This window comes from Amyelois transitella, chromosome 4 (assembly GCF_032362555.1).
Source record: "Amyelois transitella isolate CPQ chromosome 4, ilAmyTran1.1, whole genome shotgun sequence".
Taxonomy (NCBI): domain Eukaryota; kingdom Metazoa; phylum Arthropoda; class Insecta; order Lepidoptera; family Pyralidae; genus Amyelois; species Amyelois transitella.
Genome location: NC_083507.1, coordinates 10953869 through 10976284, shown reverse-complemented (window position 1 = coordinate 10976284; position 22416 = coordinate 10953869). Strand labels below are relative to the sequence as shown.

The following is a 22416-nucleotide window of genomic DNA, read 5'->3' as shown; positions in this document are numbered from 1 at the left end:
ATGCAATTTACTGTTTCTGTTTGTAGACACAAACTCTAATGATTTAATTCCTACTAATTTTATAAAGTTTCTAGTTTAAGTAAAGTATGAATCGAGACGATTAATGTGTACATAAGATTATTTATTTTTATAGAAACGTAAGATTATTCGAAATGAGTAACCCTGGATCTTCGGTAAGTTTTTGTTTGTATTCTTATCGTCATCTTATTTTTTTAATGTATATTCTCATGCTTAAATACACCTTGAAACTTTTCAGCAAGCACCGATCGTGCAGGAGTTCAAAATACGTGTACCAAAGAATGTAAAAAAGAAGTACCATGTTATGCGTTTCAATGCGACCCTCAACGTGGACTTCGCGAAATGGACACACGTCAAGATGGAGAGGGAGAACAATATACGAGAATTCAAAGGAATGGAAGAGGAGATGCCTAAGTACTTATCAATTTTTAATTTTTATTTATAACCTCTCTGTCTTCATAGAATGTACTTGCATGTCCTAATGCCTTTTAAGCTCAGAGTTTACTAAAGATCGTATATTAGTGAACGAAAAGGTAAAAAGTTGTATAATGATCAATCAAAATATCTTGGTAATATACATGAATTAGAAAGGGATTATTTTTGGCAGCTCCTAATCCATCCACAATTAGAGATCCTAGGTATTGTCAGCCCTCTCTAGTAATAGTAATAAAAAGCTAAAAGTACACTAAAGAGATGGTGTGCTGTCAAGACGAGTGTGCTGTAAGAAAGTAAATTTTAGAGCTGTGCACTCCTTCCATGATTCAGCTTGTTTAAACAGAAGGTTTGTAGCACCATAGGTTGCTTTGGATGTCTGAGGAATGTACTACTTGTATCTGTATTGTATACTTGAGTTGCAGGAAGTAATGAAGTACATCTATTCAGCTTAAAAATCAAAATAGTTATTCTTTTGTATCAGACATTTAAAGATCACTTGAATATCTTAACAAATAATTAACTTAAAACTATGTTTACTGCTGCTTCCAAAGTGTAAGTGCAGAAGAAATGCTAACAAACTGTACTGTGCATTTTCTTTAATAACATCAATGTAGAATAGAAATGTGGACAAGAGAATACATTGTTATGTTTAATTATATAGTCACATCTATATCCCTTGCAGGGTAGACAGAATAAACAGTCTTGAAAAGACTGAAAGGCCATGTTCAGCTGTAAAGCTTTATGATGGAATTGAGATTCAATAAGTGATAGGTTGCTAGCACATTGCCTTCAAAAGTAATCCCAAGTTTATATATCTATCCTGTAGTCTTATAAACTTAATTCTAATGTGCTGTAAACCACACCGCAACTACACAGTTTCCTTGTGTCCCTTAATTGTTACTATACTAAATTGAGAAAATTAATGCTTGATCACATTGTCTTTATCACTTTCCCAGTAGACCTAGACCGAGCCAACAGTCTTCAAAACAATTAGAGGCTACATTTAGTTGTACAGTTTAATGATAGAATTGAGATTCAAATAGTGGCAGGTTTCTAGTCCATCGACTTTGTTTTACAATCACATTTAAACTTTCAGATATGGTGCAGGTTCTGAATATGGCCGTGACGTGAGAGAAGAGGCTCGTCGCAAGCGATTCGGGATACAGTCCCGCAAATATAAAGTTGAGGATCAGCCATGGATTCTCAAAGTTGGAGGCAAAACTGGGAAAAAGTTAGTATCGTTCCATAATTATTCAAAAGTATGAAAAGATCGGTTTGTTTGCTATTTGTTTGTCTAATCAAAGTCTTCAGTAGTATGAAGGAAGTGTGCAGAGATTGTGGCAAGTAGAAAGAGGTAGTCTCTGCCTACCCCTCCGGGAAAGAGCATGATTTTATGTATGTATGTATTAAAGTCTTCCTCCTGGATTTAGTCCCGATTGCATCCTCACCACTCTAGATAGGAGCCGGTATGCCATTGACCATAGATTCTGGATTGAGTGAGTCAGGTTTAGAAGTGACTCCCTTCTGACCTCCGCAACCTTTGCAAAGGAATCTAACCCGTATTGGATTGAACATGCTTACATATTCAGTTGCCTGAATGTGCAGTTTCCTTGAGATGTATTCCCTCACCATAAGAGAATCGGTTAGTATCCAACCCAATGTACATAACTTCAAAAATCTAAATCAAAGTATATAATGTTTATTGCCCTGCCAGTAAAAAGATTATAAAAAATTAGATCAAATGAGAACTTTCCCTTTTGTATGCAAAATGTTTTTGCCTTGTTTCAGCTTTAATTTAATGTTAGTTCAGTATATGTGTTGCATGTTGAAAATACATGACTAAGTCATAAAATTATAGTAGTATTGTAGAATTGAGATTCAAATAGTGACAGGTTGCTAACCCATTGCCTAAAAGAAGAATCGCAAGTTTATAAGCCTATCCCTTAATCGCCATCCATGGGAATGAGAAGGAGTGGTCCTATCCTTTTTTTATTGGTGCCGGGAACCACACGGCACTACTAAATAAAATAAAAAATACAATTTCCAGGTTCAAGGGTATCCGTGAGGGTGGCGTATCGGAAAACGCAGCGTACTATGTGTTCACACATGCCGCTGATGGTGCCATAGACGCTTATCCTTTACAAGAGTGGTGAGTACATACATACATACATATGGTCACGTCTATATCCCTTGCGGGGTAGACAGAGCCAACAGTCTTGAAAAGACTAAATGGCCACGTTCAGCTATTTGGCTTAATGATATTTAATTGAGATTCAAATAGTGACAGGTTGCTAGCCCATCGCCCAAAAGAGAATCAAAAGTTTGTAAGCCTATCCCTTAGTCGCCTTTTACGACATCTATGGGAAAGAGATGGAGGGGCCCTATTCTTTTTTTGCATTGGTGCCGGGAACCACACGGCACAGTGGTGAGTTATTATTGTCTAGCATTTTACTGCGTGCTAGACATTAATAATAACTTCGCCTGCGTGAATTTAGCGCCAACTACAAAACAGTGAGGAAATCACCGCGTATAAAATGCAACGAATTTAACGCCACCTACAAACAATGGCGAATTTGTACATACTTACAATTATGATGATGATTCATTCAGTGAAACGTCTTAATCGTTATGGTAGCTGTTGGCGTCTCGGCAATTGTAAATAAACTAATTTGTGTAGGTACTCCATTAGTCTATAAAAATTATGTGAAATTAACGAAGGAACTAGAAAAGTATTTTTCATGTGCAAGTAGAGATAGTCCTCATCTGCTGGAAATTATAGAGCTAAGTTTGAATGAAATTATGATAAATATGTTAATGATTGAATGTACATTTTCAGGTATAACTTTCAGCCTATCCAGCGGTACAAGGCTTTGTCGGCTGAGGAGGCCGAGCAAGAATTCGGAAGGTATTTTTCTAAAATTAATTTTAGTGTTATTGTAGTCATTAGATTTGAGACCAATTTTACTTGAGATTTAACAGTACTATTGTACTCGTATAGTCACATATCTTCTAATTCCTGTTCCTGCTAATAAATCCCAGGCTTTAAATATAATATGTATAACATAACTTAGGTATAATAAAATTTACTGTCGCTTCCAAAGCGCAATTGTAAGAGAAGCGGTGGAACAAACTACACCGCAGCATTTTCAAGTCAATTTGCATGTAAACATAGAACTTAAATCTAAACCATGGAATGTACAAGTACATACATACGCAAAACTGGGTGACCGGAATCACACGGCACCTCAAGAAAATTTCCTTGTTTTATTAAATATTAACGTAGAAAAAAAGGCGGACGGAGTTATGGCTGCAAAAAAGTGAAGCATCGTAATAGTGGCGTTGCACGCAAGTGTGAGTGACAGAAAACTTGCAATTTCGTGAGATAATTCCATGATGCATCTATGATGTAATGACAGCCGACACAATGTTGGTGAGAGTGTGTGCGTAAGGCGTGTTTATATACAGTAGGCTATTGGTGCTTCATTTTGCCTTATAGTAAAACTCCGTCCGCCTTTTTTTCTACGTCTATGTATTAAATATTAACTTGATATTGTATAAAGGTGCCTACATTAAGGTTTGTCCCGACAGACGCAATAAGGTGATGAACTACTTCTCACTGATGTTCCGCAAGCGCATGCGTGGCGACGAGGCCGCGGACGACGCTGACGAGGACAACGAGAAGAAGACTAAGGGAAAGGCTAAGAAAGGTAAACACTTTTTACATATCTATTATAAATTTTCAGGAATTCTCACTTATGTGAATGTCTGGGAAAAAGCTGTACTTCCCCAATTGACGGAGGGTGAATTGACTGTGATGAATACACAAAAAGAATGAATCTGACAGCTGTCATTCTAATCACCATAATATTGGAGTATAGTTTGATTTTGTCATTCTATCTTTTAAAAGAAAAGAAAAAAGAAGTTTGCCATTGGCTGTATATTTCTAATATGAGCTCAGCGGTTAGATGCAACCAATAAAATTAATACTTTCATTTATACATATTATATTTTACATACTATATAATTTGACATACAGCAAATATTAAACTAGGTAAAAATTAATTATTGAATTACATATATATTTTTTTTGTAACAGACTTGAAGATATCAGACATGGACGAGCTGATGGAGTCCGGAGACGACTCGTCTGACTCGGAGGCCGGCGAGAAAGAGGACTCCGACTCTGGAGCCAAGAAAGCGAAAGACAAGAAAAAAGGTATTGAATATTACTGTGAGATACCACACTGATCTGGTACCTATCGAAGAAAAATCATATTGTCTGCCGGCTGCTTTTTTTCGAGAGAGATATATTAGAGATAGATAGATACAAAAGTGCCGTGTGGTTCCCGGCATCATTAGAAAAAAACATAGGACCACTCCATCTCTCTCCCATGGATGTCGTAAAAGGCGACTAAGGGGTAGGCTTATACACTTGGGATTCTTCTGTACTATTTGAATCTCAATTCTATCTTGAAGCCAAATAGCTGAACGTGGCCTATCAGACTTTACAAGACTGTTGTCTCTGTCTACCCCGCAAGCGATATAGACGTGATAATATGTATGTATAGATACAAATGTAACTAAATGGTCGGTCAAATTCCCCAGGGAATGCTTGTCAACAAAGCATATTCCATTTAAAAAAATATTATTTATATACCCAATGCTTTTCAGTTGCCGCCACAAAAAAGAAGAAAAAAGTGGAAGATGAAGCGTTCGAGGAGAGTGACGACGGAGACGAGGAGGGCCGCGAGAGGGACTACATCTCGGACTCGTCTGAGAGGTGAGTGAGTGAATGATTGAACGAGTGAATGAAAAAGTAATCGTAAAAACAACCGTTTGAGAGGAAAGCTGCGAGAGCGATGTCATCCGGGACTCGTCTGATTGGTTAGTTTTTGAGTAATTGAAGGCCGATAAATTATCAGGAAAACTGCAAATAGTTACATGTTCGACTCACCCGATTGGTTCAATGAATAATTGAACGAATGAATAATATCAATCGTAAAATTAACCATTTGAGAGATGGGCCCGGAGAGTCGGATTACAATACGGATTCATTTGAGAGATGAATGAATGAAATCAATCGTAAAATAAACCGTTCGAGACGAGGGCCAAGACGACGACGGCGGAGGTGAGTCGATTGAATGAATGAAATTTCACACATTCCTTTGACCTGAATGTATGTAGGCTGAGGCACGACTTCTCAATAAGTGAAATCTTTGCATTTTTCTTTCGCTTCATTATCATTCCTCAATCTTTAATGCAAGCTCTTTAGATTTGAATGTTTCTAACCTGACCTTTCTATTTTCTCGAAAATTACACCAATATCAATCTGTATTTATAAAATTATTGTTATTTTAAGACTTAATTTTCATTATTATTATCTAATTATAAGAATTTTTCTTGAAAGTGAAAATGATTTTTGTTTCCAGTGAGTCGGATCACGAGATGAAGGTGAACAAGGAACTGAAGGGTGTCGCTGAAGAAGATGCGCTCAGGTATCATTATCATATACAGGGTGACATTTAAAACAACTGCATCCTTTTAAACATAGACTGTACCCATGCTTCTGAGCCGTTTGAGCCATTTTCACATTTAAAAAACCTTCAAAAACTACGTCACACGCTTTATTAAAGACCAATACAATAAAAAGAAATTAAAACTTAACATGTAAATAAATATCTGAAAAATAAATAATTTTTCTAGTATCAAGATCAAGTAAAGTACAGAGTTGTCGAGATCAGCGCTCAGCTGAATGAATTGTGTCGTTGACCTCTGACTCTACGCGTCGCTTTTCCGCCGGCCGGGGTGATATGACGTATTTAGGATCGTGGATTTTGATACTTTTATTTTATTTCGTACTTTCTGAAATATGAACCGATATTTTTCTTTAAACGTTTTTAAATTTCCTTTAGATGAGTACACTTAACAGTTAAATTTATGCAGTTGAATTAAAAGTCACCCTGTATTTTAATTATATCAGTTTTTTAACCGCCTTAAAAACGGTGGTTGTTTGTCCGCACTTTACTCGCGTATCGCTGAACCGATTTTGATAAGGTTTTGAAGAAATTGTTTGTTAGACTTAAATTGTTACATTATAGAACAGGTCCACTCCATATTTTTCCCATGGATATCGTAAAAGATGACTTAGGCTAAAAAGCTTGGGATTTTTATTGTAGGCGATGGGCTAGCAACCTGTCACTATTTAAATCTCAATTCCATTATAAAGCCATACAGCTGAACGTGGCCTTTCAGTCTTTTCAAGACTGTTGGCTCTTGTCTACCTCGCAAGGGATAAAAACGATAGTTGATAATATGTGTGTAAGTATTTAGAATAATATAGTAACATGACTATATGTATAATAACGTTTTTTTTTCAGAAAACTACTGACTTCCGACGAGGACTCTGAAGAGGAACAGGAACAGAAGCAGGAGTCGGAACAAGATGACGAGCCCACCAAAGAGGGGGAGGAGAGAGCGAGCAAACTCACGAAGAAGAAGAAGAAAGACGACGTCAAGAAGGATAAAGGTAGGCGATAATAATAATTACAAACAAATTTAGCGGATGAATGAAAACAGGTTGACTAAGCAGATATACAAGGAGAGTGTGGAGGGAAAGGTCGGAGTGGGAAGACCTAGACGAACGTATCTTGATCAAATTAAGGACGTCCTGGTAAAGGGTCAGGTCGAAAGTACCCGAAACCGCCGAGTTTGCATGGAGAGAGTTATGAATGTGGATGAAGCGAAGGAAGTATGCAGAGATCGTGGCAAGTGGAAAGAGGTAGTCTCTGCCTACCCCTCCGGGAAAGAGGCGTGATTTTATGTATGTATGTTTAGCGCCACCTACATGCGCGAATGTAGCGCCACTCACACGCGCGAATTTACCGCCACCTACAAAAGAGCCTTTTTCGCATAGGAGTTAAAGTTTTTAACGGGACGAAAAGTACTCTTATGGCTTTTACCAGACTCATAATTATTCATACGCGAAATTTCAAGAATATTGGTTTTGTAGATAACGATACAACAAAAAATAAACTTACTTTTGCATTCATAATATTAGTTGGGAATATTGGCCATGTGGTGCCTGCATAATAGAATAACACCACCCCATATCTTCCCATGGGTATCGTAAGAGGCGACTAAGGGAATAATAAACTTGAGATTCTTCTTGAGGTCGATAGGCGATGGCGATGGATGAGCAACATGTCACTATCAGAATCAATTCCATCATCCATAAAGCTGAACGTAGCCTTTAAGTCTTCAATATAGACGTGATTATATGTTTGTTTGTTTGTTATATCTTTATTGCATAGAAATTTACACAGTAACAAGAAAATAGTAAGTACATAGTTATAAAAGAGACAAATCACTATATGTATGTATGTATCTACTTATAATTAGTCTTATTAACGGCAAAATGTAATGAGAGAGAGGTAGATATAGTATTACTTTTCAAGAACCTTTTACCAAAACCGTGAGTAAAAATTATTGTACTGTTTCAGAATCGAGTAGCGAGTTTAGTTCCGACTCGGACACGGACCCCGAGAGCGGCGGCAATAAGAAATCGAAGAAGAATAAGAATGAGAAGAATAGTGATAAGAACGGAGCGGCTAGCTCGTCGGGTAAGTATTTTTTTATAGTTTTACAAGCGGGTCGCTTGGTCGGCTTGGCACGGGTAGCATTTATACATATAAACTTTCCTCTTGAATCACTCTATCTGTTTTATAAATCTGCATCAAAAATCATAAGTGTAGTTTTTAAGATCTATGTTATAGTAGGATTGTATTGTAACATGACTCACACAGACTTTAAGGTATATCGTTTACTTTTTACCCAAAAAAATTGTATCAAGATGATGCAATAACTAGAAATGAATGAATGATAATACTGATAATATTATGTAGTTACAATAATATTTGTGATAACATGATAAAATTTTGATTTTAATCCGCTGATAAAGAATTGGATTATCACTACAGGAAAAACGCGTACCTGTTGCTAAAGAAATCGTAGTAGTAAAATAAGGTCATTGTTTAGTTATGTTTGTAGTTTAATAATTTAAAAATAATCTGATTTTGATTTTGAAATTATTTTTATAATTTTTTATTTTATTATGACTTGAAAGCATTTTTTTTTCTGTTCTGAATTGTTTTTCCTGTTCCTCCCATTTCTCATGTTAAAGGTCCAATATTGTCATCCATTTAATTAGTTTCCGTCCGAAAAACATATCGATTCTCAATTTTAGTTCATTAATAACAATTTTTATTTCAAAAATTCACAATCTAATATTACAACAATAATAATCTGTAATTTGTATATTTTCAATCTTGTACAAAATACATTTGAAAATTACATAATTAATTCTTAATCAACGTTAGACGCCTTTAAATCGTATCTTAATTTGTTAAATAACTATCTTCGAACAGGTTGAACAGTCAAGGTGATGCAACATCTTTTTCTATTTGTTTTTGATGGACAATTAAATTAATTTTTAACCTTATATTGTTTTTAATTATTTGATACGAGTAAGTGCCTTTCAATATACAACGCTATTTTCAAAACACCCTGTATATCTGTTCAATGAAGTGTTAAACTTGAAAACATTTACATATTTGTTTGATTTTACTCTTCTCGGAGACTCTTTCAATTTGTTAAATATTGAATTCAATGACGTGTTAAACTTGAAAACATTTATATACAAACATACATACATACATAAAATCACGCCTCTTTCCCGGAGAAGTAGGCAGAGACTACCACTTTCCACTTGCCACGATCTCTGCATATTTCCTTCGCTTCATCCACATTCATAACTCTAAACAAACATTTATATATTTGTTTGATTCGGCCCTTTTCGGAGACTCTTGCAATTTGTTAAATATTTTTTGTTTACCCCGGCCAGCGCCGGGCAGCGCTAGCACGTCGCGCGCGGGCACGCCGCCGTCCGCGGCGGCGGCGGCCGTGGCGGCCGCCGCCGCCGCCGCGCACCCCGCCAAGCGCGCCCGGCTCGACCCCAGCTATATGTGAGTGCACAGTCCGCACACATTATATTTTGTTTCATTTCGGAATAACTAACATACATATAGTTACATACACCGCCCACCCACATTATATTTTATCAACTAACATACATGTACAATTATACATACATACATGTAATCGCGTTTATATCCCTTACGGGGTACATACATACATATGATCACGTGTATATCCCATGCGGGATAGACAGAGCCAACAGTCTTGAAAACACTGACAGGCTACGTTCAGCTTTTTGACTTTATGATATAATTGAGATTCAAGTAGTGACAGGTTGCTAGCCTATCGCCTAAAAGAAGAATCCCAAGTTTATAAGCCCATCCCTTAATCGCCTTTTACGACATCCATGGGAAAGAGAAGGAGTGGTCCTATTCTTTTTTTTATTGGTGCCGAGAACCACACGGCACATATACATACATACATATAATCGCGTTTATATCCCTTACCCCATAAGAGTTTACACAATATTTTATTAACTAACATACATATACATACATACATGTAATCGCGTTTATATCTCTTGCAGGGTAGACAGAGCAAACAGTCTTGAAAACACTGATTAGGCACAGTCAGCTGTATAATTTAATGATACAGTTGAGATTGAAATATTGACAGGTTGTTAGCCCACCGTTGCTTAAAATAATCCAAAGATTATTAGCCTATCCGTCAGTCACTTTTATGACTGACATCCATGGGAAAGAGATGGAGTGTAATTATTATTAACAACTACATGTTTCAATCTTGCGCCACCGTCAATTATTTTAGTTTTTATTTATTGTGAAGACCAACAGCTATTATGATTACTTTAGATAAATATTTTATCAAAGATGCCATCTATAGCTCCTCACGGCTAGAAATTTAATTAAAAACCAATATTAACCTTCTCAGCAACGAATGCGGGGTGACAGAGGAGGCGGTGCGGCGGTACCTCGCCAGGAAACCAATGACGACCACGGAACTATTGACCAAGTTCAAATCTAAGCGTACAGGGGTGCGCAGCGAACGGTTGGTGGAAACTATGACCCAAATATTGAAGAGAATCAACCCGGTCAAACAGAACATCAATGGGAAGATGTATTTGAGTATAAAACAGTCGTGATTGTTAATAAAATTGTTGGTTTAAATGATTGTTTTTTTTTTTGGTACCCGAATAAACTGAAATTTGGGTTAGTAAATGGGTGTAATTTGGAATTATCTATGTTTAACTTGTGACTAATAAAATATTTCTATAAGACCAACTAAGATGTTGTATCGTTCAGAAAGAAAGTAATTGGTGCCGTGTGGTTCCCGGCAGTGCCGTGTGGTTCCCGGCACCAATACTAAAAAAAGAATAGGACCACTCCATCTCTTTCCCATGGATGTCGTAAAAGGCGACTAAGGGATAGGCTTATAAAATTGCGATCCTTTTTTTAGGCGGTGGGCTAGCAACTTGTCACTATTTGGATCTCAATTCCATCATTAAGCCGAGCAGCTGAACGTGGCCATTCAGTCTTTTTGGGACTATTGGCTCTGTCTACCCCGTAAGGTATATAGACGTGACTATATGTATGTATGTATGTATGCAGTTTGTTTTTCAGTTCGATTCAGTTAATACTACAATCCTTATATGGAATTTAAGAGGATAATTTGAACACTAAGTAAACTTTATTTGGGACAAGCCCAATCTGTGTTATCTGTCCAAGTATCACAGTTACTAACGATCACGTTTACTCAGATAATAAAGGGAAAATGGTGTGAAAACTCGAGTAAATTTTGTATAGAGTTATCTAGATAGATATTTTTTTATGTAATTCGTTTCCTATATTGACGTTTTCGGTGTCCTTGATAATGATATGATTAAGCCTTGCAAAATATTTTGGTCTGTCGAACTTTATGTAAGTACAGTCAGCATAATTTACAGGACACCCTTTACCACAGAATATATAATAGTATTAGAAGTGCCTTTACTATATTACTGCTGGGATTTCCATGAGAGTTTATAAGCGATTTTTAGTTAAAATCACACAGGACTACTAGGAACTATACGTATTTTACTTGCTTAAAAAGTATTTTATAATAATAAGTTAATTTGAGTTAAACTGCTAAATACATAAATTACTACTACTAAAGCCCATAATACTAGTTATTATTCGCGTGTTCTTGATCCTGGGCGATGCTCTGGACTCTGTGGAATAGTTTTTTCATACATACATATAATCACTATATCTCTTGCGGGGTAGATAGAGCCAACAGTTTTCAAAACACAAAAGCCACATTCAGATGTTTGGCTCAATACTTACCTAATTTAATGAATGTGTAATGTAATAGTTTTTTTTTTATTCAGTAGTATGTAGGTACCAATAGAAATTGAAATCTAATAATTATTTAATAAATATATCGACATACCATTTTATGGTTCTGTGGTGTACTTGTTTTATGTTGTTTTAAGCCTGGCATTTCTATTGTTCTAAATTATTCCGATTTCTATAGTAAAACTAGTACGCACTATGACAAATACGTTGACGGTACCAAATTACCAATATGCACACACGATAAAACAGATAGAAATCATTACGATATCTGGTTATTTATTTACATACCATAGTATCTGGGGTCTGATCAATTTGTGGTCGTCACCGCAGGGCAACGGTCGCGGTCGTTATAGCGAAATTAAGTGGTTTATAATTACATAAAAATGACAGACACATTGGTTCTTCAAGAGGTATGGTTTGATAATTCATATAGTTTTTAAATTCTTGGTTGTTTTATAATAGGAAAGTGTGAATTATGTAGTGATTGCTATCCGATGCTTTGATGATTTGACACCTAAGCATTCAGGTACCTGGAAGTGTAGCCATGATTTGGATGTCATAAACCACGTAGGTTTAGGTTCGGAGATGAGATGAAAAGCTTCGTGTAAAACCCTGACTTACCCAACTCCATGATTGTGGTTAAAGACAGACCCTGGTCCAGGAAGAAGGTGTAACTGGTACTAACGGTAAAAGACGATCATCAGATATGTTGCCGGAGTGGGACAATCAGATTAACAGATGCCAATGAATGTACAGGTTTCTCACCGTTAGTTCATTGTTGATGTATTTCAATACTACTCAATGAACTAACCGTGCATATGCAACAGTCAACGCAGCATTAACCTTCCCAAATTCGTTGCGAATTCGCCTCTATAACCGTGCCATAGAGTTCCGTGTAGGGTAACTTGACATGCGGTCGGCTGTACACACGGCTCAGGAGATAATTAATTGGGCCACCTCCCATACACTCCTCCGCAATGAAGTCGAGATTGCACAGATCCTCTGAGCCCACCATACCAAACGTTACTTGGAAAGACTTACACGCATGATCTACTCGCTAGGTTCAACCAGTATACTACGAGTTTTTGGGTATATTATATTTGTATTTAGGCTGCGTCAGCTCTCAATGTGGAAGAGAAAGAAGAGGATGGTGACGTCATGGAGAAGATTATCCACCATATTGGAGAAATGGGCACCTACCAGTTGTTGTTGGTTGTTTTCATGTTGCCCTTCATTGCCACCTGGGCCTTCAGCTACGCCGTGCCAATGTTCATTCTGGCAACACCCCAGGAACATTGGTGCAAGGTGCCGGAGTTACAGAATCTTACATTGGAAATGAGGTGATGTATCGTTTATCTTTATTTTTTTTATTTTAATTGCTTTAGTGTGTGACTGTTTGCCTATTCTATAATTTTAAAGGACAAATTTCACTTGTTATTAGGTTATAACAAATTACATAAAGTTAGCCTCGAAGTAATTAACTCCAATATTAATTTCTCCTCTCACGGGTCTACTAAAAAAGATTTGTATGGAAATTAGTAGCACATTTGTACTGCAATTTCTGTTTTAATGCTCTTATATTTTATTGATTAATAAAGAAAAAAAATATGTTTGAGACTAGTGTCACAAGTTACTGAACTATATTAAACATCCATGCATTATAAATAAATTATTCACAATTTCAGACGAAATCTGTCTATCCCTTTCACGGACGAGCCGCCAGGGTGGGACCGCTGTCAGATGTTCGCCGCGAACTACACTGAAGTGCTGGCCACGCTCACTCGCCCCGCCAACGACACGCCCCTCATACCCTGCAGGAACGGATGGGAGTTCCTCTTCAACGACATCCCTTACTCAACTATTATCAACGAGGTATTTTAATAGTTCTGAAACTTGATTCGCTCTGTGAGAGTGTGTGCGATGTGTAGATAACTATGGATCCAATACGGGTTAGGTTTACCTGCACAGGTTGCAGAGACCATAATAATTATGTTAGTCGCTTCGTGTAAAAACCTGACTTACCCAATTCAGGATCCATGGTCAAAGGCATACCCCGGGCTCCTCTCCAGAGAGGTGAGGATGCGACCAAGACTAAAGCCTGAAGGAAGAAGAAAAAGAAAGAAAATTAAACGAAAACTGAGAGAAAGGTTCTCTCAGTTTTAAAAAAGATCGCGCATTTTGAGTAGAATTAATATTTTACTCAAAATGCGCGATCTTCTTTTTATATATTCGTACCTATTTAATACCTCCAACGTATCGAGTCCATATCATCCATATCAAGCCATGTAAAATTTTAAGGTTACACACAATATAAAACAGTAAAACCTTACATAGAGGGAAAAATTAATATCTTGGATTGGATCTAACGAAAGGTTTTTTGGGAATTTGAGTGCTGTTTCACCCCAGTCTGCTTGATGGTAAGCAATATAGGGTTTAAGGTGGTAAATTTAGCCTAATAACTCTTGTCTTGAAAATTACTAAGATCTAGGTATCTCATAAAAAAGACGCGGACATAAAATTTATTATGGCAGTTTCCATAGTAAAATATTTTGCGGATCTCCAAATGCGTCATAGTTTTGGACGAGTACCGAGACGAGTGGAAATCTATGCCCACGCCGAGCATAGATTTTCACTGACTAAAACGGGTGGAATTAAATTATGCAATTTCAATGCACACTCCGAAATGAAGCCTGTAAAAAACATGTGCTTGTGTAACTTAAAAATCCTGAAAAGACTGAAAGGGCTCGTTCAGCTGTATGGTTTTATGATGGAATTGAGATTCAAATTGTGATAGTTGCTAGCCCATCGCCTATAAGAGGAATCCCAAGTTTTTAGCCTATCCCTTAGTCGCCTTTTACGTCCTCAATGGGAAGGATACGGAGTGGTTCTATTCTAAAGTGCTGGCAACTACACGGCACTAATTTATTTATTTTTGTATTATTATACTAAGGGATAGGCTTATAAACTTGGGATTCCTCTTTTAGGCGATGGGCTAGCAACCTGTCACTATTTGAATCTCAATTCTATCACAAAGCCAAACAGCTGAGCGTGGCCTATCAGTCTTTTCAAGACTGGTGGCTCTGTCTACCCCGCTAGGTATATAGACGTGATCATATGTATGTATGTATGTTGTATTATTTCCAGCGTGAATGGGTATGCGAGCGCGCGTCTTACGCCCCGTTTTCCCAGTCCATGTACTTCGCGGGGTCTCTGCTGGGGGTGACCTTCTTCGGTTGGCTCGGCGATACGTACGGTCGGCTACCAGCTTTTATTGGTAAAAGCCTTCTTCATCTTTCAAATAAAAAAAAAAAATATTTATTATTAAGGGATATGAATATATCACCTAATAATTGTCATATCTTCACAACATTGGTTGACGTCAAATAAATAACTTAAATTAATACTCTTATTCTTGTCGCCTTTTACGACATTTATGGGAAAGATATAGAGTAGTTCTCTCTAAAGTGCTGTCTCCACAAGGCAATGAAGACATGTTTGTAATGTGATCCTCAAAAGATTATAAGGACGATGCATTATTATAACACATGTAAAAAAACCGGTCAAGTTCGAGACTGATTCGCGCACAAAGAGTTCCGTTTATACTTATTATAAATAGGTAGGTGCAGCGATTACCGAAATGAGTGAAAAGGCTTACAGGTACTAAATACCCTCGCGACTCAAGAGAAACCCGTATATCTATCTATCTTTGAAACTTGGAGATGTCCTGGTGGACTCGGGAAGTGAACTCTAGACAACTCATAACTTTTTCAAAATCAACCAAAAAAATTGCTTATAAATTACGTTATATTACTATTGTTATATGGGGTTAATAATACTTTTTTTTTTATTTTTAGTAGTTGTTGTTATAGCAGCAACTAAAATATATAATTTGTGAAAATTTCAGTTTCCTGCCTATCATGGTTTATGACGGACGTACAGACAGACAGCGGAGACTTAGTAATAGGGTCCCATTTTTAACCTTTTAGGTACGGAACCCTTATTATATAAGTTGTTTCTCGCTTCCATGAAAAGATTTATGCAGTTATTGTAACAATTTTCCGCTATTCGGGAAAAGTCATGATTAAATTTATTTAAATTTTTATTATAAACAGTTTTTTTATTTCCCTTTTCTAGGAGCTAATATAATGGGTCTCATTGGGAACATAGCTACAATATTCACCGTGGGCCGGTGGGATTTTGCAATCGCTCGGCTGGTGGCAGGCACGGCCAACGACGCCTGTTACCTGATGATGTACTTAATAAGTAAGTATATACCTACACGGTTGACTAAGCAACTATACAAGGAATATATGGAGGGAAAGGTCGGAGTGATCAAATAAAGGACGTCCTGGCAAAGGGTTAGGTCAAGAGTACCAGAAACCGCCGAGCTTGCATGAAGAGAGTAATGAATGTGGATGAGGCGAATGAAGTATGCAGATATCGTTGCAAGCGGAATGTAATAGTCTCTGCCTCCCCTCCGGGAAAAAGGCGTTATTTTATATATGTATGTACACTTGAAATTTTACTCCATAGAAATCGGATGATTATAAGACAATAGAAATGCTATGTTGTATTTACGTATTGTACTTGATACTATATTCGACTAAGGGATAGGCTTACAAACTTGGGATTCTTTTTTAAGTGATGGGCTAGCACCCTGTCACAATTTGAATCTCAATTCTAACATTAAGCCAAATAGCTGAACGTGGCCATTCAGTCTTTTCAAGACTGTTGGCTCTGTCTACCCCGTAAGGGATATAGACGTGACCATATGTATGTATGTACTATATTCTATAGATCCATACTAACCTCATAGTAAACAACATTTACAATTACTGTATCAATATCTTACTTCATAATATCGTGGTATGTATTGTCACTCATCAAATCTACAAGACAACAGTTTAGTTTCTCATTCTCTCATTTTCCCGTACCCCTTCTCTACATCCTCAGCTATTACACTTTGAGTCACGTGTTTCGTGAGCGCTGGATTGGACGGACGTATCCTAAACATACCTGTTTATATCAAAAACATTTGTCAATTTTTTTAACATACATACATACCTATATATAGTCACATCTGTATCCCTTGCGGGGTAGACAGAGCCAACAGTCTCGATCGAATGGTCGATCGAATGGTAGATCGAATGGCCACGTTCAGCTATTTGGCTTACCTAATGATAGAATTGAGATTCAAATAGTGACAGGTTGCTAGCCCATCGCCTAAAAAAGAATCGCAAGTTTGTAAGCCTATCCCTTAGTCGCCTTTTACGATTTCCATGGGAAAGAGATGGAGTGGTCCTATTCTTTTTTTGTATTGGTGCCGGGAACCACACGGCATTTTTTTTACAGTATTGGAATTCATCGGTTCCCGTCACCGTACGTGGGTGTCGAGCGCGGCCGGTGTCCTGGGTGGGGCGGGGCCTCTCATGCTGACTCCAGTGCTGGCGCTGTGGCTGAAGAACTGGAGAACGGTGGTGGTGGCGACCACAGCACCCGGCTTATTGGCACTGGTGACACCTTGGATCGTTCCTGAGAGTGTGCGGTATGATTTATTTTTTTTTGTTATTTTATTACTAGCTGTGCCCGTGACTTCGTCCGCCTGGAGTAGTTATTTCGGGCATCATTGAAGCCCTCAAGGTTGAATAATTTTCCTCGTTTTTTTTTCTAATTTTCCATTATTTCTTCGTTTCTATATAATAGTTCCAGCGTGATGTTATATAACCTAAAGCCTTCCTCGATAAATGGTCTATTCAACACTAAAATAATTTTTCAATTCGAACCAGAAGTTCCTGAGATTATCGCGTTCAAACAAACAAACTCTTTAGCTGTATAATATTAGTATAGATTTAGTTTATTTGAGACTTTATTGAGCCTAAGAGGTACAATAGGTGGACTTAATGCTAATAGCATTCTCTACCAGTCAACTTTTAGAAAATGGCAAACAGGCTATCTTAGCCTATGGATTGAAGAGATACATTTTTCTTCTTATTTGAGTCATTGCTAACTCCTTAATGACCAGAAACTCTTTATTGCCTTCCCTTTATAATATGTCTTATGATTTTGCACCATTAGGTTAAGCTAATGGTATAAAAACATAAATATCATCACCTCTATATCCCTTGCGAGCTAGACAGAGCCAAAAGGCTTGAAAAGACTGAAGGGCCACGTTCAGCTGTTTGGCTTAAAGATAGAATTGGGATTCAAATATGAACAGGTTGCTAGCACATCGCCTAAAAAGAATCCCAAGTTTGTAAGCCTTTCTGTTATCCCGTAGTCGGCTTTAACTTCCCAATCTCGCCCCGCTATAGTAGTTATATATGTTGTAGTACATTTGCAGATGGCTGGCATCGAATGGCAAAGTAAACAGAGCTGTAGCGATATTGAAGCGGTTCGAGCGAATCAACAAGAAGGAGATACCAGAAGATGTTCTCAATGAGTTTATTGTGAGTTAATAGTGATATAATACTTATGGTCCTCCTGGCTTTAAACCGGGTTACATTCTCCCCACTCTTGAGAGAAGCCCGGGGTATCCCCAAGTGTGAATTAATAGACAATGTCCAATAATCCCGTAGTTCTTAGCAATGTAATAAAGAAACTTGAGATTCTTCTTTTAGGCGATGGTCTAGCAACCTGTCACTATTTGAATTTCAATTCTATCACTAACCCATGCAACAGAACGTGGCCTATCAGGCTTTTCAAGACTGTTTGCTCTGTGTACCCCGCATGGGATATAGATGTGTTTATATGTATGTATGTAAACACATTATGTGATACAATTATTGCCATTACTTTAACCCCGGTCATTCAGTACTTACTACTTTCAAATTTACATACATACATATATAATCACGTCTATATCCCTAGCGGGGTAGACAGAGCCACCAGTCTTGAAAAGACTGATAGGCCACGCTCAGCTGTTTGGCTTAGTGATAGAATTGAGATTCAAATAGTGACAGGTTGCTAGCCCATCGCCTAAAAGAGGAATCCCAAGTTTATAAGCCTACTTTTACATTTCCTTTGCAGATATCCTCAAACAATAAGCGAATGACGGACGAATCCCTCCTGGCTTTGCTCCGGAGTCCGAAGCTCAGGAAATGCGTGATAGTCCTCATTGTAGTGACGATAGTCGGCGGGGTGGGGATAGACGCAGTCGTCAGAATGTCGGAGAGTATTGGATCAGATTTCTTCGTCACATTCGCTATTTCGTCATTCGCCGAAGTGCCCGCTTTGGCTCTGATCACGGTTACTCTCGACAGGTGAGAGTCTTTCTATATATTAATTTACTTCAAACTAAACATACATACGTATAATCACGACTATATATGTATATAAAGGATATAGTTGTGCCAATAGTATTGTAAAGACCGATAGGTCACGTTCAGCTGTTTGGGTTATTGATAGAATTGAGAGTCAAATAATGACAGGTTGCTAGCCCATCACCTAAAAGAAGAATCTCAAGTTTATAAGCCTATCCCTTAGTCGCCTTTAACGACATCCATGGGAATGAGATGGAGTGGGCCAATTCTTTTTTGTATTGGTGCCGGGAACCACACGGCACTTTTCAGTCAGTTTCAATAAAATGTTAAAATTATACACCGTAGGTTTGGTCGTCGAGCGGTCATCGCGACGACGCTGGCTATTGGGAGCGTGTTCTCATTTATCTGTGCCTTCGTGCCACGTGGTAAGTAGTTGCTACCATTTACTTAATTTTCATGTTTTCCTTTACAGTTTTAACTTCTAAAGAAAACGGCTCACTGTTTTTTGAGTGAGAATATATCGGCAATATTCGTCAAAAGAGACAGATTTCATGTTTTCCATTAAAATTTTAATTTCTAAAAAAAAAATCGGCTCTCTGTTTTTTGAGTGAGAATATATCGGCAATATTCGTCAAATGAGACAGAGAGTGTGTCATTGAGAAACAGACGTGATTGTATAAGGTATACAATTACCCGTAAAAATCCATACTTTTACATTTCTAAAATTACTAGGTATCCCGGCAAACGTTGTTTTGCCATATAAGTATACAATTTTTAAGTAATTTCAATTAAAAAAAAAATGTTATAGGTGGACAACCCTTATCACAAAGGGGTATGAAAAATAAATGTTGGCCGATTCTTAGACCTACTCAATATGCTAACAAAATTTCATGAGAATCGGTCAAGTCGTTTCGGAGGAGTACGGGAACGAACATGTGTGACACGAGAATTTTTTATATAAGAATACTAGAGGCCGCCCGCGACTTCGTCCGCATGGAAACCCTATCAATCCCGCGGGAACTCTGGGATAAAAAGTAGCCTATGTGTTATTCTGGGTCTTCAGCTACCTACATACCAAATTTCATGGTAATCGGTTCAGTAGTTTTTGCGTGAAAGAGTAACAAACATCCATACATCCATACAAACTAGTAATAGTAGTAGGATAGGATATGAACATTTGTATAAATTAAGATAAATTGCCTGACGTTAGATCTAGGTGCTCAACTGGACAGGAACTTAAATACACTATTTTTTAATATGTTGAGGGTCTGTGCTTTTTTAGTGTCCAAGGGGAGAGAATTTCAAAGCCGTGCAGCTTTTACGGAGTAAGATTTAGAGTAGGAATGGGAAGAGTGTAAAGGATACACATAGAAGAAGTTTGCCGTGCCGTTTTGTTTGAAGTGCCGTGTGGTTCCCGGCACTAATACAAAAAAGAATAGGACCACTCCATCTCTTTCCCATGGATGTCGTAAAAGGCGAGCTAAGGGATAGGCTTATAAAATTGCGATCGTTTTTTTTTAGGCGATGGGCTAGCAACCTGTCACTATTTTGGATCTCAATGCCATCATTAAGCCGAGCAGCTGAACGTGGCCATTCAGTCTTTTCGGGACTATTGGCTCTGTCTACCCCGTAAGGGATATAGACGTGACTATATGTATGTATGTAGAAGAAGTTTGTATGTCATGTATGTATGTAGAAGAAATTTGCATGTCATGTATGTATGTAGAAGAAGTTTGCATGTCATATATGTATATAGAAGAAGTTTGTATGTGTTTTGCATGTCCCCAGGATTGACCCAAGCGTTAATAGCGGTCACCGTCCGCCTGTTCGTGAACATGGCTATCAGCGGCTCCGCGCAGCTCGCCCCGGAACTCCTGCCCACGCCGGTGCGCTCCAGCGGGAACTCCTTCATACACGTCACCGCGTATATGGCTACTATCTTGTCGCCTTTCATCGTCTACTCGGTGAGTTGTTATAAATAAACCCATTGAGTTGAATGTCCAGAGAGGTCATTATTTTTTCGCTTTCGTCGCATAGGAAGTGATTTCCGCCACTTCAGAATAGGACCAGCCCATCTCGTTTCCATGGATGTCGAAAATGCGACTAAGGAGTAGGCTAATAAACTTGGGATTCTACTTTAAGGCGCTGAGCTAGCAACTTGAAAATTTTAATCGCAATTCCATCTTTAAGCCCAACTGCTGAACGTGGCTCTACCTATCACGTACGGGATAAAGACGTCATCATATGTTTGCATGCCCTGGTAGAGTTCATGTTTACTCCTGTAACTCTCAAAAGGTCCACTCCCTCCAGAAGTCATAATATCCTCGCTTTCACCGCCTGCCTCCGCGTCAATTACCTAATGGATAGGCAGCTTCATTGCTAATCGCTATAGTTACGTTACGTGCGCATTTGATACTTGATTTACATACATACATACTATATGTAGGTAGTAGGTAGAGACTACATGTTTCCACTTGCCACGATCACAGGGATACTTCTTTCGCTTCATCCACATTCATAAATCTCTTCATGCAAGTTCGTCTTAAGCATCATACTCGTAAAAGAACTGTTGTTCACCCTTGCCTCAATTTTGTATATGATCCTCTTATTGTCAGGTTGGCTGGAAGAGATCTCACTTAGGGATAAGCCCGCCTTTGTACTGTACTGTTTTTATTTGTAATGTACTCCTTTAGTGAACAATAAAGCATTTACTTACTTACTCGTCGGATACGAGTACTCACGCCCGTATCAATGAAATTGTCGTCTTAATTCCAGAGCACAATATGGCTTCCTATGCCGTTAGTGACCATCGGAGTGCTGAGTTCTGTGGGAGCGTTGTGTTCGCTGCTGTTACCGGAGACTAAGGGACAACCCATGCCTCAGACCATTATGGACGGGGAACGACTGGTCGCGGCGAATATGCTATGCGGGTAATTTCTTTTCTCATTTTTATTTGTTAAGTGGTTACCGGCAGAGCCGTTTGGTTCGCTTATTTTTTTGAAGCCACTCAAATTGTAATTATAATATTTTTTTCTTAATATGGGACATCTCGAAAATTACTTAATAATTGTCATATCTTTTGGTTTTATTACATTGGTTGACGTCGAATTTTCATCTGAATCTGATTCACTCCATTCGAATATCGTGAAAACGGTTATATTTTATGTTTTCATTTCCAGGAAAGCAGAATTTGACGATGAACCCGAAGAACTACCTACTCTCAAAGAGAAAATATGATTTGAAACCTGAACTTGAAACCTAAGAAGACTGATTGAAAATATTTATTAAACAGTCATGACTATTTTTATATACTTAACATAGATGTAATAGGAACTTTTGTGATAAATAGATGATGAAGAAATTTTTTTGTTTTTTTTTAA

General features: G+C 37.8%; 2 protein-coding genes across 3 annotated transcripts; both read left to right on the top strand.

Annotated features, from left to right (window-relative positions):
* Positions 1 to 8: 8 nt before the first annotated feature.
* LOC106137301 (general transcription factor IIF subunit 1) lies at positions 9 to 10610 on the top strand. 2 transcript variants are annotated; one of them, XM_060954507.1, is made up of 14 exons: positions 9 to 173; positions 257 to 432; positions 1550 to 1684; positions 2501 to 2602; positions 3290 to 3358; positions 4042 to 4160; positions 4550 to 4669; positions 5125 to 5233; positions 5883 to 5948; positions 6831 to 6979; positions 7953 to 8072; positions 9353 to 9393; positions 9434 to 9473; positions 10375 to 10610. In XM_060954507.1, the coding sequence occupies exons 1-14, from the start codon at positions 153 to 155 to the stop codon at positions 10389 to 10391; spliced, it is 1284 nt and encodes a 427-aa protein (XP_060810490.1). In that variant the 5' UTR covers positions 9 to 152; the 3' UTR covers positions 10392 to 10610. The 2 variants fall into 2 exon arrangements, with proteins under 2 accessions (XP_060810490.1, XP_060810489.1); XM_060954506.1 differs by having other exon boundaries at positions 9353 to 9473.
* Positions 10611 to 12051: 1441 nt separating this feature from the next.
* On the top strand, positions 12052 to 22388 carry LOC106137308 (organic cation transporter protein). The gene is made up of 12 exons (XM_060954366.1): positions 12052 to 12187; positions 12888 to 13117; positions 13463 to 13649; positions 14922 to 15051; positions 15912 to 16040; positions 17130 to 17322; positions 18118 to 18223; positions 18804 to 19036; positions 19382 to 19461; positions 20825 to 21000; positions 21812 to 21966; positions 22216 to 22388. Exons 1-12 carry the CDS (start codon positions 12161 to 12163, stop codon positions 22271 to 22273), a joined length of 1704 nt encoding a protein of 567 aa, XP_060810349.1. The 5' UTR covers positions 12052 to 12160; the 3' UTR covers positions 22274 to 22388.
* The last annotated feature ends 28 nt before the right edge of the window (positions 22389 to 22416 follow it).

What these genes read in the sequence shown, in the direction of transcription:
- LOC106137301 (XM_060954506.1), top strand. Translation starts at nt 153, where the DNA reads ATGAGTAACCCTGGATCTTCG. An exon ending in AGCGAAAGACAAGAAAAAAG is followed by an intron (nt 4,670 to 5,124) that starts GTATTGAATATT and finishes AATGCTTTTCAG; the next exon opens with TTGCCGCCACAAAAAAGAAG. An exon ending in CGACGTCAAGAAGGATAAAG is followed by an intron (nt 6,980 to 7,952) that starts GTAGGCGATAAT and finishes GTACTGTTTCAG; the next exon opens with AATCGAGTAGCGAGTTTAGT.
- LOC106137308 (XM_060954366.1), top strand. Translation starts at nt 12,161, where the DNA reads ATGACAGACACATTGGTTCTTCAAGAG. An exon ending in ACTCAACTATTATCAACGAG is followed by an intron (nt 13,650 to 14,921) that starts GTATTTTAATAG and finishes TATTATTTCCAG; the next exon opens with CGTGAATGGGTATGCGAGCG. An exon ending in CGCCTTTCATCGTCTACTCG is followed by an intron (nt 21,001 to 21,811) that starts GTGAGTTGTTAT and finishes TCTTAATTCCAG; the next exon opens with AGCACAATATGGCTTCCTAT.